Source organism: Arachis hypogaea, chromosome 15 (assembly GCF_003086295.3).
Source record: "Arachis hypogaea cultivar Tifrunner chromosome 15, arahy.Tifrunner.gnm2.J5K5, whole genome shotgun sequence".
Taxonomy (NCBI): domain Eukaryota; kingdom Viridiplantae; phylum Streptophyta; class Magnoliopsida; order Fabales; family Fabaceae; genus Arachis; species Arachis hypogaea.
Window position 1 is genome coordinate 11,507,779 of NC_092050.1, and position 14,212 is coordinate 11,521,990.

Sequence of the window (14,212 nt, forward strand, 5' to 3'; positions counted from 1 at the left end):
TATATATAAAAATATAATTAGATATTAGTATTAAAAAAATTATATTAATAACTATAAAATTAATTCAAAATCAAATTTTTTGAAACAATGAAATAATCTTGATTCTAATTATTAATCACAATATTAATATTATCTCTAAATTATATATAATAAATATTTGAAGGAAGAAAAGTGAAAATATAGATTAGAAAGATAAGTGATTAAAATTTAGAACTAAATAAAAAATAAAAAATATGCATATAATAATAATAATAATAACAATAATATTTTTTATGTGAATAATATTATGAGATTTTTTTTAATTATATTTAATTATAAATTTAATGTATTTTTTATAATTTTATGAATTTATTTGAATTATAAGAGTTTATTAATTTTGAAAGAAAATATTTTATCTCAATTTTAATGAGAGAGTGTCATATAACACATTTAGGTTGTTATATTAGTAATATAATATAATTATATTTTAATTTTAATTTTAATATTCCTAGTTTAATTTTAATTATAATTAGAGAATATTATGTTGTATATTTTGATTATCAAATTTTTAATTAGTTATTGATAATGATATATAAGAGAGATAAAATGGTGAATGAACGAAAAAAATAAAAAAAAATAGAAAGAGGATTAAAAATATTTTTAATTTTTTAAAAAAATTAATTTCAATTATAATAAAAAAGGCACATAATATATAATAAAATTACTAAGATAATTTTCCTAATCTCTTGAATCACGTACTTTTTATTTGATCGCGTTTTGTCTGTAAGAGAAAAATATTGATTTCAAGACATAAATTTTGAAGATATAAAACAAAACCAATGTAATTAAGATTTATGGTTCAATAACATGGATTACCATTTGCTAGATATATATTATAAGATATTTTGGAGACTAATTTGTTTTGAATAAAATGACAAATAAAATTTTAAAAATTTACACTTTAAAGAGAGAATATATTAATATCTGCTCTCTTAAAAAACTTTATTAATTTTTTTCTAAAGATTAATTTATCTAATTACTCAATTATTTTTGTTTGAATAGTAGAGAAGCCGCCTAGTCAGTCCTTGTTAGAGAAAAAGAAAATAGTACATTGTTTTCTTCATATGATGCATGAGATACTTCAGCAAAACAGTACTAAATCCAAATTTTCAATGGTTTTATTTTATTTTATTTGTAAATTTCATTTCTATATTTCCACACTAGTGACCAGTCAAGTTGGGAGTTGAAAGTAGCTATCAGTGAAGTCTATAAGTAATGAGCAGAGTCCATTCATTGCTTTGCACAAATAACTACTTTGAATTCATTTAGCAAATATATCTTACTATTTTATTTTATTTGAATTTTATCCATGGCGGAGGAAACCAAGATTTTGGTCCTTGGACCAACCGGAGCCATTGGAAGGCACATAGTTTGGGCTAGTGTTAAAGCAGGTCACCCCACTTTTGCTTTGGTCAGGAAGAACGCTGCCGCTATTCCTAAACCTACCCTCATCACCGCCGCTAACCCCGAAAGTAAGGAACAACTTCTTGAGAGCTACCAGAAATCCGGCGTTACCCTGCTCGAGGTATAGAGATCAACTTTATCCTTAAGAGACGTGAGACTTCTAATATTTTTGTAACGTGTTGTCATGCTTCTTGCAGGGTGACATAAATGATCATGCAAGTTTGGTTAAGGCCATCAAGCAAGTTGATGTTGTGATCTGCGCAGCTGGTAGATTACTTATTGAGGATCAGGTGAAGATTATTGCAGCAATCAAAGAAGCTGGAAATGTAAAGGTGCATATATAGTTTCTCTAATTTTGTTTCTTAATTTTTTCTGTCATGGTTTTTTCAGTTTACTTTTTTTCTGAATTTGTTGCTCTTGCTTTCAGAGGTTCTTCCCATCAGAATTTGGGCTTGATGTGGACCGCCACGACGCATTAGAACCCGTTAGGGAAGTTTTCGAGGAGAAGGCAAAAATCCGAAGATTAGTTGAGGAGGCAGGAATCCCCTACACTTACCTCTGCTGTCACGCCTTCACCGGTTACTTCTTGCGTAACTTGTCACAGCTTGATACCACAGTTCCTCCAAGGGATAAAGTATACATTCAAGGAGATGGAAATGTCAAAGGTAACAAACAATAACAAAGTAACATCCATTAACTAACCTAGTCTAAATAATGTAACTAATTATATGGTTAATTTGGGTTGTCTCAGGTGCTTATATTACTGAGGCAGATGTTGGTACCTATACAATTAAGGCAGCAGCAGACTCTAGAACTTTGAACAAAGCCTTTCACATAAGGCTCCCTAAAAATTATTTGACTTTCAACGAGGTGGTTTCATTGTGGGAGAAAAAGATTGGCAAGACCCTTGAGAGGATTTACGTTCCTGAGGAAAAAGTTATTGAACAAATCAAGGGTTAGTAATAACTAGCTAGCACTACTATTCAAACTTTGTATGGTACGATAATAAGATTAACCAATATTGAATATAATTGTGCAGTGTCATCTTTCCCAAATAACTACCTGTTGGCGTTGTACCATTCACAGCAGATAAGGGGTGATGCAGTGTATGAGATTGACCCTGCTAAAGATGTAGAAGCTTATGAACTTTACCCTGATGTGAAATACACCACTGTTGATGAATATTTGAATCAATTTGTCTAAAATATAAAGTCTGAGAATAATGTTTGTTACACTCGAGAGAACTCAGAGAAGGCTCAATAAGAGTGGAGGGACTTGGGTCTTTCTACTAGCATTGTTGTTCTGCTTTTTTTTTTTTTAGTTCTTATCTTGTTCTTCAACATTATGTAACCTTATATTATATCCAACAAATATTTTATAGATAAACAGCAACATGTGTGTTATTTTCAACTTACTCTCATTTATTTATCATTCTATTACGACTCATTGTTTTTTAATCTCATTAGCTGTTGCCGCTTGGTGAAGGAGGGGTCGTCATGCATTTCAGAAATTATTTTAAAATTGAACCTGGACTTCATTGTCACTTTATTATTGGTTGATTATGAGTGTATTTAGTTTAGCGTTAGGACTTAGGAGTTTTAAAAGCATTTTTAATTTCCTTGAAAACTTTATTTTCTTATTTGGCTATTTTTTTTCTCCTTTTAAAAGTAAACATAGTTCTGCAGTCTAACTTGCATTTATTAAAAGCTAAAATTTTATGTTAAACTATTAATTGAAGAAATTTATGTCTTATCACCAATTCCACCTTTTATTATTTTTTTATAATATTTTTATAATATTTTTTCATACATATTATTTTTTGCAAAGTTTTTATTATCTTTTGTTTATAAAATAATTATTTAAATTTATATCTTTTTAGTAATTTTTATTTAAAAATAATTTTAAGTAATATAACTCAAATAATATTTAGTTTATTATAATCTATTGTGATATAAAAGTTATTGTTTTTAACTTTATGTTTTCAAGGATCTAATGTTTACATAATAAAATATAAAAAATACATATGTAATTGCATGGACACTTTGTCAAGTTGTTGCATTTACGTATCACACATATTTTAAATATGGACACTCTTTGACACTCATCCGACAATTTAAAATAAATTTAAAAATAGTATATATTATTATTTATTAAAATAAAAAATATTTTAAATATTTTATATAATTAAAATAAAATTTTTAAAAAAAATTATATTTTAATATTAATAAAATATTAAAATATTATTAAAATTTATCTAAAAATTATTTTATATTTTATATATATAAATGTCTCGTGTTTTATTAGATTTTAAAATTGGTATATTAACATATCGTATTTCGTGTCTGTACTAGATTTATGAATAACCCGATCGGTATTTTAAGATACTACAGTATTCAATTCAAATATGAGAACAACTAAAGAATCAAAAGCATATCAGTCAAAAATCAGCTAAAATGTGTTTGGATTCCATGAAAAATTGGGTTTTGATTTGTGCTCCATGATCTTAAGAGCGGTTTTCAAACATATTATTGAAAAAGTGATTTTAATTAAACGGTTTTGTTTACTTTTTGGCGGGTCACATTTTGGTTCCATATATTTTTCCTTCGAATATTACATAATAAACGTTGTACTTGTTAGAAAAGTCGACTGGTATGGTTTGGACTCTGGACTTTTCCAATGTAAGGTTCCAGATATCGGTGACAAAAATAAACAAAAGATCTTACATACCAATCAGCATTTCCCACAAGTCCCAAGAATTTCTTATGCCAATGTTTGAAACAGAAAACCATCAACCATTATGAGGTGATCGAATATAATTGGCAATGGCGTCACGTCACTTAATTGGTAATACAAATCAACAAATTCATTATGCTGTAAGAACTTTATTAGCCTTTAATTTGTTGTCCCGTGTGGGGATTGGGAACTGGGAAAGCACAGCCATATAAATGGACATCATCACAATCAAATTTCTATCATTTTGGCTGCATTCACCATGGCACAGAAAAGCAAAGTTTTAGTTGTGGGAGGCACTGGATACATCGGAAAATTCATAGTTAATGCAAGCGCAAAAGCCGGACACCCCACGTTTGTTCTTGTCAAAGAGAGCAGCCTCTCTCATCCTCACAAATCCAACCTTATTCAAAGCTTCAAGAGTTCCGAGTCACCTTTCTATATGTTAGTACTATTATCATTTTCAAGCAAGTAAAGTAACTTCAAGTTTAATGGTTCTGATTTGTTTTGTTTCTGATTTTGTAGGGTGATATAAGTGATCATTCAAGTCTTGTTAAAGCATTGAAGCAAGTTGATGTTGTCATCTCTGCTGTAAGTGGAGCACAAACGGAAGACCAACTCAACATTATATCAGCAATAAAAGAAGCTGGAAACATCAAGGTTAGGTGCATTATATATGCATTGTAGTGGTGCCCCGTTACAATTTAAATTTTTTTTTTAATAGTACATCATAATAATATTTATTTATTCTCGTTAAATTATAAAATTTGACTCCACATTTATTTTTTATTTAACTTTTGATACTTAATAGTCAATTTAAGAGTTATATTAGATATTTATTAAAAGGATCAATTCTCAATTATATTTAAATAAGATTAATATTCTTTCTTAAAAATGAATTCAAAAGATATTATTTATCTTTTTTTTTTAAATTAGTTTTAGTGTTTTCTGTAACAACTATATTAATTGAAAGAATTTTTTTTTAACTATGAATATTACTGAGAGTTAGCTTTTGATTGTATGAGAAGTAATTTTTAAATAATTGTTTAATAATATATATATAAAAAGAGAGACATTTTGATTGTATTGTTAAAAAAATTACTCAATTTTTTTAAAAATATAAAATCTAAAAAATAGAATTTTAAATTATATATTATTATTTAAATTACTATTTTAGTGTTTTAATTTATTATATATATTGAAGACTAATCATATTTTATAATAACAAAATATAATTATAACAATAATTATGTTATATGTACATAAAAAGTAACTATTCGTATAGAATATATATTAAAATACAAAATACACATTGAAAATAAATTAAATAATAAATATATTTATACACAAATATATAATGATTAATGAATAATTTGATAGCTGACTTTTATATACATATAATATTTTTATTATAAAAATTATTAAAATTTATTTATCTTATGTCTTAAAGATACATATTAAAATTATAAATTGAAAATATTTTTATTAAAAATTCAAAAAATTTAAGTTTTTAATGTATTTACTTTGTAGTTATTAAATAAAAAAATTTAGAACATTCCACTAATAATAAGCTTGTGATGTATCTTTAAAACTTATATTAGCTAAACCTAAATTATTATTATGTTATATATATTTTACTCCAGGATCAAAATTTTTTAGATCCATCAACCATGGACAACATTAATATAATGGAGATAGTAAGGGTCCATTCGATTTGCGTTTTTATTTTCCTTTTTTATTTTCAGAGGTTTTTGCCATCGGAATTTGGGCTGGATGTAGACCGTCATAACGCGGTTGAGCCAGCAGCTAGTGCTCTTGCGGGGAAAGCGAAAATCAGAAGGGCGATTGAAGCTGAAGGAATTCCCCATACTTGTGTTGTTTCCAATGCCTTTGCTGGATACTTCTTAAGTACTCTTGGACAGCAAGGTGTCACATCTCCTCCCAGAGATAAGGTAGCCATTTTGGGAGATGGAAATGTCAAAGGTAACACTAATGTTACTCATCACATTTATTTGTTGTCAAGAAATTATTTATCCAAAAAGTTTAAATTGGTAGAAGAAAGTACATGAATGATTATATATGTAATATTTAATTTTTTGTTAATTCAGGAGTTTATGTTGCGGAGGAGGATGTAGGGACTTATACCGTCAAAGGCCCCCTGCTAATGTTTTGACATTCAAGAGATTGTTTCGCTGTGGGAGAACAAGATTGGCAAGAACCTTGAAAAAATATATTATCCCTGAGGATCAAATTATTAAGAACATCCAAGGTTAGTAAGAACCAACATCAAATCTCCTTGGTTATTGTTAGAATATAATTAGGATCAATTAGAATCAATTAGAATTATTTAGTATATCTGAATATTTATTATAGAATATTAGGTCTTTATTATTACGATTCTCTTAGCCCCTATAAATACCCTTCTATATTGTATCATTCAGACAACTTGAATATACACAAATCCTTCCTCCAGTTTTGTCTCTTCTTTCTAACATGGTATCAGAGCCATGGTATCCTCCTTGAAGAGGATATGTTGTTTTCCTTGCGGTGAAATCACCGTAGTTTTTGCATTTTTTTTCTATGTCATTCATCTTTCTATTTTGTCACTCCTTTGATACTTTTTCACCTCACCGACTAGCCTATTTTCTCTGTCTTCTGTTTTTTTTTCGAGTTGAATGATCAAACACCATTGTCATCTGCTGCTTACCTATTCTCATGAAGAAATCATATAGTTTTCGCTCTCTTTTGGCAGTTCCGTTTGTATTCTCTCGTGGCAGTTCCGTCTGCGTTCTCCTTCCGTCTGCATTCTCCCGTGGCAGTTCCGTCTGCGTTCTCCCGTGGCAGTTCCGTCTGCATTCTCCCGTGGCAGTTCCGTCTGCATTCTCCCGTGGCAGTTCCGTCTGCGTTCTCCCGTGGCAGTTCCGTCTGCGTTCTCCCGTGACAGTTCCGTATGCGTGTTTCCTTGTGGCAGTTCCGTATGCGTTTCTTTCTGGCAGTTCCATCTGCACTTCCTTCAGACAAGCGGCAGTTCCGTCTGCGCTTCCTTCAGACAAGCGGCAGTTCCGTCTGCGCTTCCTTCAGACTAGCGGCAGTTCCATCTGCGCTTCCTTCCGGCAGTTCTGTCTGCACCCGTTTTATCAATTTATGCAGTTCTTTTTCTATTTATTTCATTGTTTTAAATATGTTTCAAACTCACTTGAGTTTGAGGGGGATGTTAGAATATAATTAGGATCAATTAGAATCAATTAGAATTATTTAGTATATCTGAATATTTATTATAGAATATTAGGTCTTTATTATTACGATTCTCTTAGCCCCTATAAATACCCTTCTATATTGTATCATTCAGACAACTTGAATATACACAAATCCTTCCTCCAGTTTTGTCTCTTGTTTCTAACATTTATGATATTGAAGTACATGCTTGTTCTTTTAACTTTGTACATTTGTACAGAGTCACCTTTTCCTGTGAGCCTTCTCTTGTCATTATCCCACTCTGCGCTGGTTAAGGGAGATTGCACAAACTTTGAGATTGAACCTTCTTTTGGCGTGGAAGCTTCTCAACTATACCCCGAAGTGAAATACACCACTGTCGACACCTACTTGAATCAGTTTGTTTGAAATCCATGGAGTGCATCATATCTATAAATTTAAATTACTCTACTCAGCGCAATAAAACTACTGTAGCGGCCTATCATGTGTAACTAGTTGAGACTTTGGACTCCAAGTTGGTCGCTGTTTTTCTTGTATGTTGTAATTATTTATAACAAAATCATATCATAAATTGATTGTTGTTCTTGTCTCAGGATTCATTGTGCATTTAAATTTGTTAATTAGTGGCATTAAACCAAGACAAAAAGGAAGAGCAATGTTATCGATCCAGACACCTTGAGCAAGAAAAGTAACATAATTGTATAAAAGCATAACTATTAACTAATCTAAGAAATAATGCTAGTCAAGTGAAATTCACTAGGCTAGTTTCTCGAAAGCGTGAGTATTGTTGGACGTTGATAACCATGTTAGGAATTTTTTATTTTCGTCACCGAAGCTGGCAGCTCCTAAACAACAACATCCGAAATTTCTCTACCCCGAAGCCAGAACCGAAAAAGGACAAAATAGCAACCCATGCATAAAGGATTAGAAGGAAGTAAAAAGGACAAAGTGACATAATTTAATGCGTTAAATGTGTATCATAAACAACGACATTTATTAGGTGCTTCGGAAAAACAAACCAAGAGTTTTTGTTCTATGTTGTTTCGCGTTGTGACTTGTGACACAAATAATTTTGCAATTATGGATACGTCAAAATTATTATTAATATAGAATATATATTAAAATATAAAATATACATTAAAAATAAATTAAATTATATATGTATTTATATAGAAATACATAAAAATACATAATAAATAATTTAATAGCTAATTTTAATATATAAATAGTATTTTTATTAATTTTAAAAGAAAATAAATAATAAATAAGAGAATGAATAATAAATAGGAACAAACACCTAAATTATCCTCAATCAATTCTAGATCGAACATTTTACTTGGACAGATTTTTATTCCAAAAAATTAATATGTTTGATAAGAGTAATTATGGTTTCAGATGTTTTGCTTTTGATATAAGTAATTTTTTAAAATTTTTAGATAATATTAGGGGTGTGCATGGTCCGGCCCGACCCGAAGATCCAGCCCGGTTCCGAACACTTTAGGGGTTAATTTAGTGTGATTTCATCGGGTCTAGGGTCGGGTAAGGGTCTCAAAAATAGACCCGGTCATTATTTCAGGTTGGGTCCGGGTCATAGCTCGGGTTACCCAAACTCGGTTTGGTGGCCCGATCATCATACACAATTAATATTTTGTGTTATTAGTGATGGATGATGGCTATTCTTATGTGGAATTTAAGTATTGTAAACCTTAATATTTTGTGTTATTAGTTATTATAAGACTATAAGTTAATGTTTTATGTTTAAAATGCACAAGATTTTAGACTAATGCATAATATTGTGTTATTTGTATTGATTTAAATATTTGGTGTTATTAGACAATATTAGTATTGATTATGGTTATGCTTTAATTTAGAGAAGAGTTGGTTCTTGTTATGTTTTTCTAAGTGAATTTTACCATGTCAAATAATGGTTGGAGTCTTGAAAATTTGGATATTTTCACATGCTAGCTTATAAGAAGGTATCAAGGTAATGTAATGGTAACGACCTGGTTTTCATCCGGTTTTTTTTCGGTATAATCGTGACCCAAAAGTGTATACGTTTCATCAGGTTTAGAGCTGGATTCGGGTCTAATAAATAGGCCCGATATATATTTCGGGTCGAGTCTAAGTCACATCAAATCCGGTGTCACCCAGGCTATGCATATCCCTAGATAATACAAATTTGTATGATATGAAAACTATCTTGAATGTTTTGCTGTAAATAAAATACAGTAGTGCTTGGAAATTAGCACATTTAAAAAATATCTTTAAAAAAAGACGTTTTAAACATTTTTATCTAAGTGATTTTTTTGTAATTTATAGTTATCAGCTAACTATTATTAATATTTTAATAGTATAAGATTATAACTACATATTTTTTTAATAGTTAAATCTTGATTAAATTTTAATGAAAATGTGACCTAACACTTTCTCAATAAAATAAAACTAAAACTATGCTGGATCCAAAAACATTTCTTACTATACAATACAAAAAGTTTTCATATCCCGACACACTTGTTATTACCGTCACCAATAAGGTCACATTTCGAAACCATCGCGCTTCTATTCCCGATTCCCTTCTTCTTTATTGATACCCTTCTCTGTCATTGCCACTAACTTGTCTTCTTAGTTTCTTTCTCACTTTCTAACTATAAACACCATTCATTGTAGTGGTGACAGAGTTGTATTGAGAGGTTGACTTTTTTTCTTTATTTTTTCAACCATGGATAATAACCGGTTTTCATCGCAGAAACACTCAACCAAGAGTGGTTATGAGCCGTCAGACACAGAGACAGAGTGGCAAGAGGTTCCGAGACATGAACGAGAAAGAAAGAACATTGCTTTGGATCCTGAAGATGCAAAAGCTTTCACTCTAATTGCCAAGAGTCCATTGGCACTACACAGGAGGCACCAATACAACCATTCCAAGTTCGAAACTGAAACCTCATCAGCCACCACAACAATAGCTTCTGTTCCAAGCCAACCTCGGAGAAGGCAACACCATAGCAAGTCACCCTTTAAGCTTCGAGTAGCTGGCGATGATGATGGCGATGATACTGATGATCACGGTCCCCCACCATCACCCATAAGAGGTGTATGCTTATCACAAGCTTCTTAAATTTGTTTTGCTATCATAATATATTGTATTTATAACTGTTTCGTATTTGTGCAACATAGGTTTGAACACAAGGAGAAATATAAGCCCTTTGCCAAAACCAGATGTTGGGAGAACCGTGTCTCCTTACAGCAGAAAGCATCACGGTTCTTCAGGTCATGTTGAAGTGGAAAGAGTGGTTGATAAGTCAAACTATAAAAGATCAGTGACAGCACCAAGGTTGAGGGAACAGCAGAGAAGAACTACGTCTCCAATGGCCAGAGGCATGGTTCTCAATGCACCTTCAGTGGCAGAGATCAATGAAATCATAGCAGAGGTGAAACTATCCAATGACCCTAGCACTTTGGATGAGTCAATGACTTCCACCACTGAGTCTATTCAACCGGGTGATCTTTTCTTCTCTCGAGAAAGCAGTGCCTTGCAGGGCAAGAAATCTTCGCTGTTGCCCCAAAAACTTCAACAATATGGATATTATAGCCCAAGTCCTGCAGGAACCGCCATGAGTCCCCACATTAGAGGTCTCCCTGCTTCTTCCGTTGAGGATGAAAGCAACGGAAATGGCATGAACATCCGAGGAATCGCCTCATCTGGTGTGTCTAGATCAAGTTCAGCTGTTACAAGCAGAAAGGGCGGTAGCAGTATGACGAGCGATGGTAGTGTGAAGACAACTGATAGCATGAGGAAATTCACAGCCAACAGGAAGAAGAGCCAGAAGGATGCATCATGGTTTGCTTGCATGAGGACAGGAAACTGCAGGACATCGATGAAATCGCCGGAGCGTAAAAGGCCAATTGAGGCTTCTTTCATTGGCAGGGCTATTGTGGTGGAAACCCTCCCACAATTCTGGGCTGATAAGCACCAACCTGCTTCACTTAATGGCTTCATTTGCAACAAACAAGAAGCTCAACTTCTCAAGGAATTAGTAAGTTTCCAGACACTCATAAATAGTTACTTTTCAGTTGCCCTTTTTTTGTATAGTTTCTGACTTTGACACTACTTTGGATTTAAGGTGTCTCAGGGCTCTTGCCCTCATATTCTGCTCAAAGGACCCTCCGGTTCTGGGAAAAGAGAACTAGCAATGGCTCTTCTACGCGAAATATATGGTGATGCATGCTGCAATGTGAGTTTCTTCCCATAGTTTTCCTTATACATATATTTGCATTCTTAAGCTGACCTTATCAGGCCCTTTTTGCAGATGTCCCATGAGTTAAGGAGCTTCCCTATTCAGGTAAAGATTTCTAAATACTTTAGCTATATAATCTGATGACTGATAAGTATAAACAGTCTTGGTCCTTGTTCCAAAATGATGGAGTTTCAGTCCATTGCTATGTTCTGATGGCAATAAACTGCTTTAACAGGACAAGAGGCCTATCAAAGTATGTGTTTCAATAGCATCTAGTGCGCATCACATGGAGCTCAATGTAAGCATGGAACCAAATGCTAAATATGCTTTGCTGGGATTAATCAAAGAAATTAGCAATATATATGCAATGACACCCGAAGTCAGCAATGTTAATTTCAAGCCTGATTATAAAGGTTTGTTGTCTGAATGCATGTATGTATGAAATCTTAAAAGGATTCATCCTTTAATGTGAGTGTAGCTAAAAAGGTTTGATTCTCTTGATTTCAGTAATACTTCTTTATGGCGTTGATAAAGCAGTGGAGAACATCCAGCACATGATTAAATGGATTATAGACCGGTATTCGGATATATGTAAACTAGTTCTCTGCTGTGAAGATGATGCAGCCATTGTTGAGCCTGTTAAAAACCGTTTTAAAATTATCAAAGTTGATGCACCTCAAACTCACCAAGTAAGCATTAAACAATGAAAAGATAGAAAAGTTAATTTTGGATTTGATTACTTATATGCATAGATACTGTAGCAAGGTAGTGTGACAAGATGCATGATACACTCTGCTATATTTGCTGCAAAAGAACTAAACTTGAATCGAATTCAAACTATTATCTATCTACTTTTATGTTCTTTTAGTTTCTACAAGAATTTTTTGTTACTATTCCTTTCATGGAAATGGTTAAAATCTCCTTCCATTTATTTGTATTGAACAATCAAATTTAAAGAACTAACTAACACAAACACAATGCCAGATTGCTGAAGTTCTTATTCATATAGCAAAGAAAGAGGAAATTGATGTATCCCTTAATTTTGCCGCAAAGATTGCCATAAAATCAAAGCAAAACCTGAGGAAAGCTATCATGGCACTCGAAGCTTGCAAGGCGCACAAGTAAGAACACCTAAAAGGAAAAGTATTTTTATCATCAGAATTTCTAATACATTTGTCTACAGAGACTAATTGGTGCACTCTGCTGTGTAGCTATCCATTTTCAGAAGAACAACCTATTCCAATTGGATGGGAGGACATGGTAATAGAAGTAGCTGCAGAGATTCTAGCTGATCCATCATTTTCACGGCAAGAAATTCTCTGCCTAACTTGCTTCCTGCTATATATGTATATATCGTTGATTTCGAAGTTAACATTAATTTAATCTCAAATTTTGTTATGATTCACTTTTATCAGCTTACTCTCAATAAGAGGAAAATTTCAAATGCTTCTCTTGGATTTTGTCCACCCCAAACTGATCCTGCAGGTAATTGAATCAGTGCATGTGTGATAAGAATCCATTCAATATATCAAAAATAGTATTTTCTTTTCTTAAATGGAAAATTTCGTTGGAATATGCAGAAATTGGTGGAAGAGCTCCTGAAAAGAATTGAGGTCAGCTTAAAAAGAGAAGTCTACTATTGGCATGCGTATTATGTGAGTTTCTCCTTCCAGCATGACCATGCCATTTTCCTTTCTTTCTTTTAAATTAGTAACCAAATTAAAGACTATACATATGTATTGTATATGATTAACAGGAAAGAAGACTGCCACCCGGAACAACAGCTTTACTAAAGTTAGAAGGTAAAAGGATCAGATAACAACATTTCTAATCATTCTCTAACATTGATTTACCTGATAACAAATATTTTAGTAACATGGTGTTTGTGTGCAGAATTTGTGGCCAAGTTCATGAGCATATACAGAAAAAGCTGCGGTACTCAACAATATGTGTAGGTTAACATGGATGTCGTTCAGCTAAGAGTGCTCAAAATCATATGATCAGCACTAACTAATGCTTGCTTGTTTCTGCTGGAATCACTCAGCATACAAGAACGGAAAGTGTTGTTGCTGAGATAACACAGACAGAGACATAGAGACACAGAGACACGAATATCAATTGAAATCAGTTTCTGCATCTTATGTTATGTAACACATACAATAATTCAACACTTATCATCGAATATCGCGTTGTGCTATTAGCCTATTATGCAGGCGCAATATGTTCCAGTATATTGTTGATTACATATAATTAATTGAGTTAGCCGCCATGTAAAGCATCTGGTATATTATTAATTAATTAATTGATTAATGCAGCAAGTTCCCGATCGATATGCTCCATATATGAAATCCAAAAGGAATTGCATCGAGTCGTCCAGAATGTTTTAATGTTTTAAGGGAATGTCTTTGGTGGAAAAAGAATAATTAAGAGCTTAAAAGACCATGTAAAAAGATTCTATATCAAGGGTTGGGATGATTGCTGTACAATAATTATTGGTAATGTTAGTTTTGATTCAAAGTTAAATGTATTTGTAGATTGGTATAATATAGTTTGATTAGACCAATCATTTAATAATCGATTTTTTTAGATGA

The 14,212-nt window shown here is 32.1% G+C and overlaps 2 protein-coding genes and 1 pseudogene across 2 annotated transcripts; all 3 read left to right on the top strand.

Annotated features, from left to right (window-relative positions):
• Nucleotides 1–1,264: 1,264 nt before the first annotated feature.
• On the top strand, nt 1,265–2,853 carry LOC112749381 (isoflavone reductase). The gene is made up of 5 exons (XM_025797638.2): nt 1,265–1,564; nt 1,641–1,775; nt 1,871–2,108; nt 2,195–2,398; nt 2,483–2,853. Exons 1-5 carry the CDS (start codon nt 1,349–1,351, stop codon nt 2,644–2,646), a joined length of 957 nt encoding a protein of 318 aa, XP_025653423.1. The 5' UTR covers nt 1,265–1,348; the 3' UTR covers nt 2,647–2,853.
• Nucleotides 2,854–3,919: 1,066 nt separating this feature from the next.
• LOC112749383 (phenylcoumaran benzylic ether reductase Pyrc5-like) lies at nt 3,920–8,353 on the top strand (annotated as a pseudogene).
• A 1,455-nt stretch (nt 8,354–9,808) lies between these two features.
• Nucleotides 9,809–13,890, top strand: LOC112747893 (uncharacterized). Its single transcript, XM_029292892.2, has 12 exons — nt 9,809–10,475; nt 10,561–11,420; nt 11,508–11,618; nt 11,694–11,726; nt 11,857–12,034; nt 12,129–12,310; nt 12,606–12,742; nt 12,833–12,928; nt 13,037–13,106; nt 13,202–13,276; nt 13,378–13,423; nt 13,515–13,890. Exons 1-12 carry the CDS (start codon nt 10,106–10,108, stop codon nt 13,574–13,576), a joined length of 2,220 nt encoding a protein of 739 aa, XP_029148725.1. The 5' UTR covers nt 9,809–10,105; the 3' UTR covers nt 13,577–13,890.
• Nucleotides 13,891–14,212: the final 322 nt, after the last annotated feature.

Coding starts and splice junctions, on each gene's coding strand:
- LOC112749381 (XM_025797638.2), top strand. CDS start 1,349: ATGGCGGAGGAAACCAAGATTTTGGTCCTTGGACCAACCGGAGCCATT. Junction 1,565..1,640: donor CCGGCGTTACCCTGCTCGAG/GTATAGAGATCA, acceptor TGCTTCTTGCAG/GGTGACATAAATGATCATGC. Junction 1,776..1,870: donor AAGAAGCTGGAAATGTAAAG/GTGCATATATAG, acceptor TCTTGCTTTCAG/AGGTTCTTCCCATCAGAATT.
- LOC112747893 (XM_029292892.2), top strand. CDS start 10,106: ATGGATAATAACCGGTTTTCATCGCAGAAACACTCAACCAAGAGTGGT. Junction 10,476..10,560: donor CCCACCATCACCCATAAGAG/GTGTATGCTTAT, acceptor TGTGCAACATAG/GTTTGAACACAAGGAGAAAT. Junction 12,311..12,605: donor ATGCACCTCAAACTCACCAA/GTAAGCATTAAA, acceptor ACACAATGCCAG/ATTGCTGAAGTTCTTATTCA.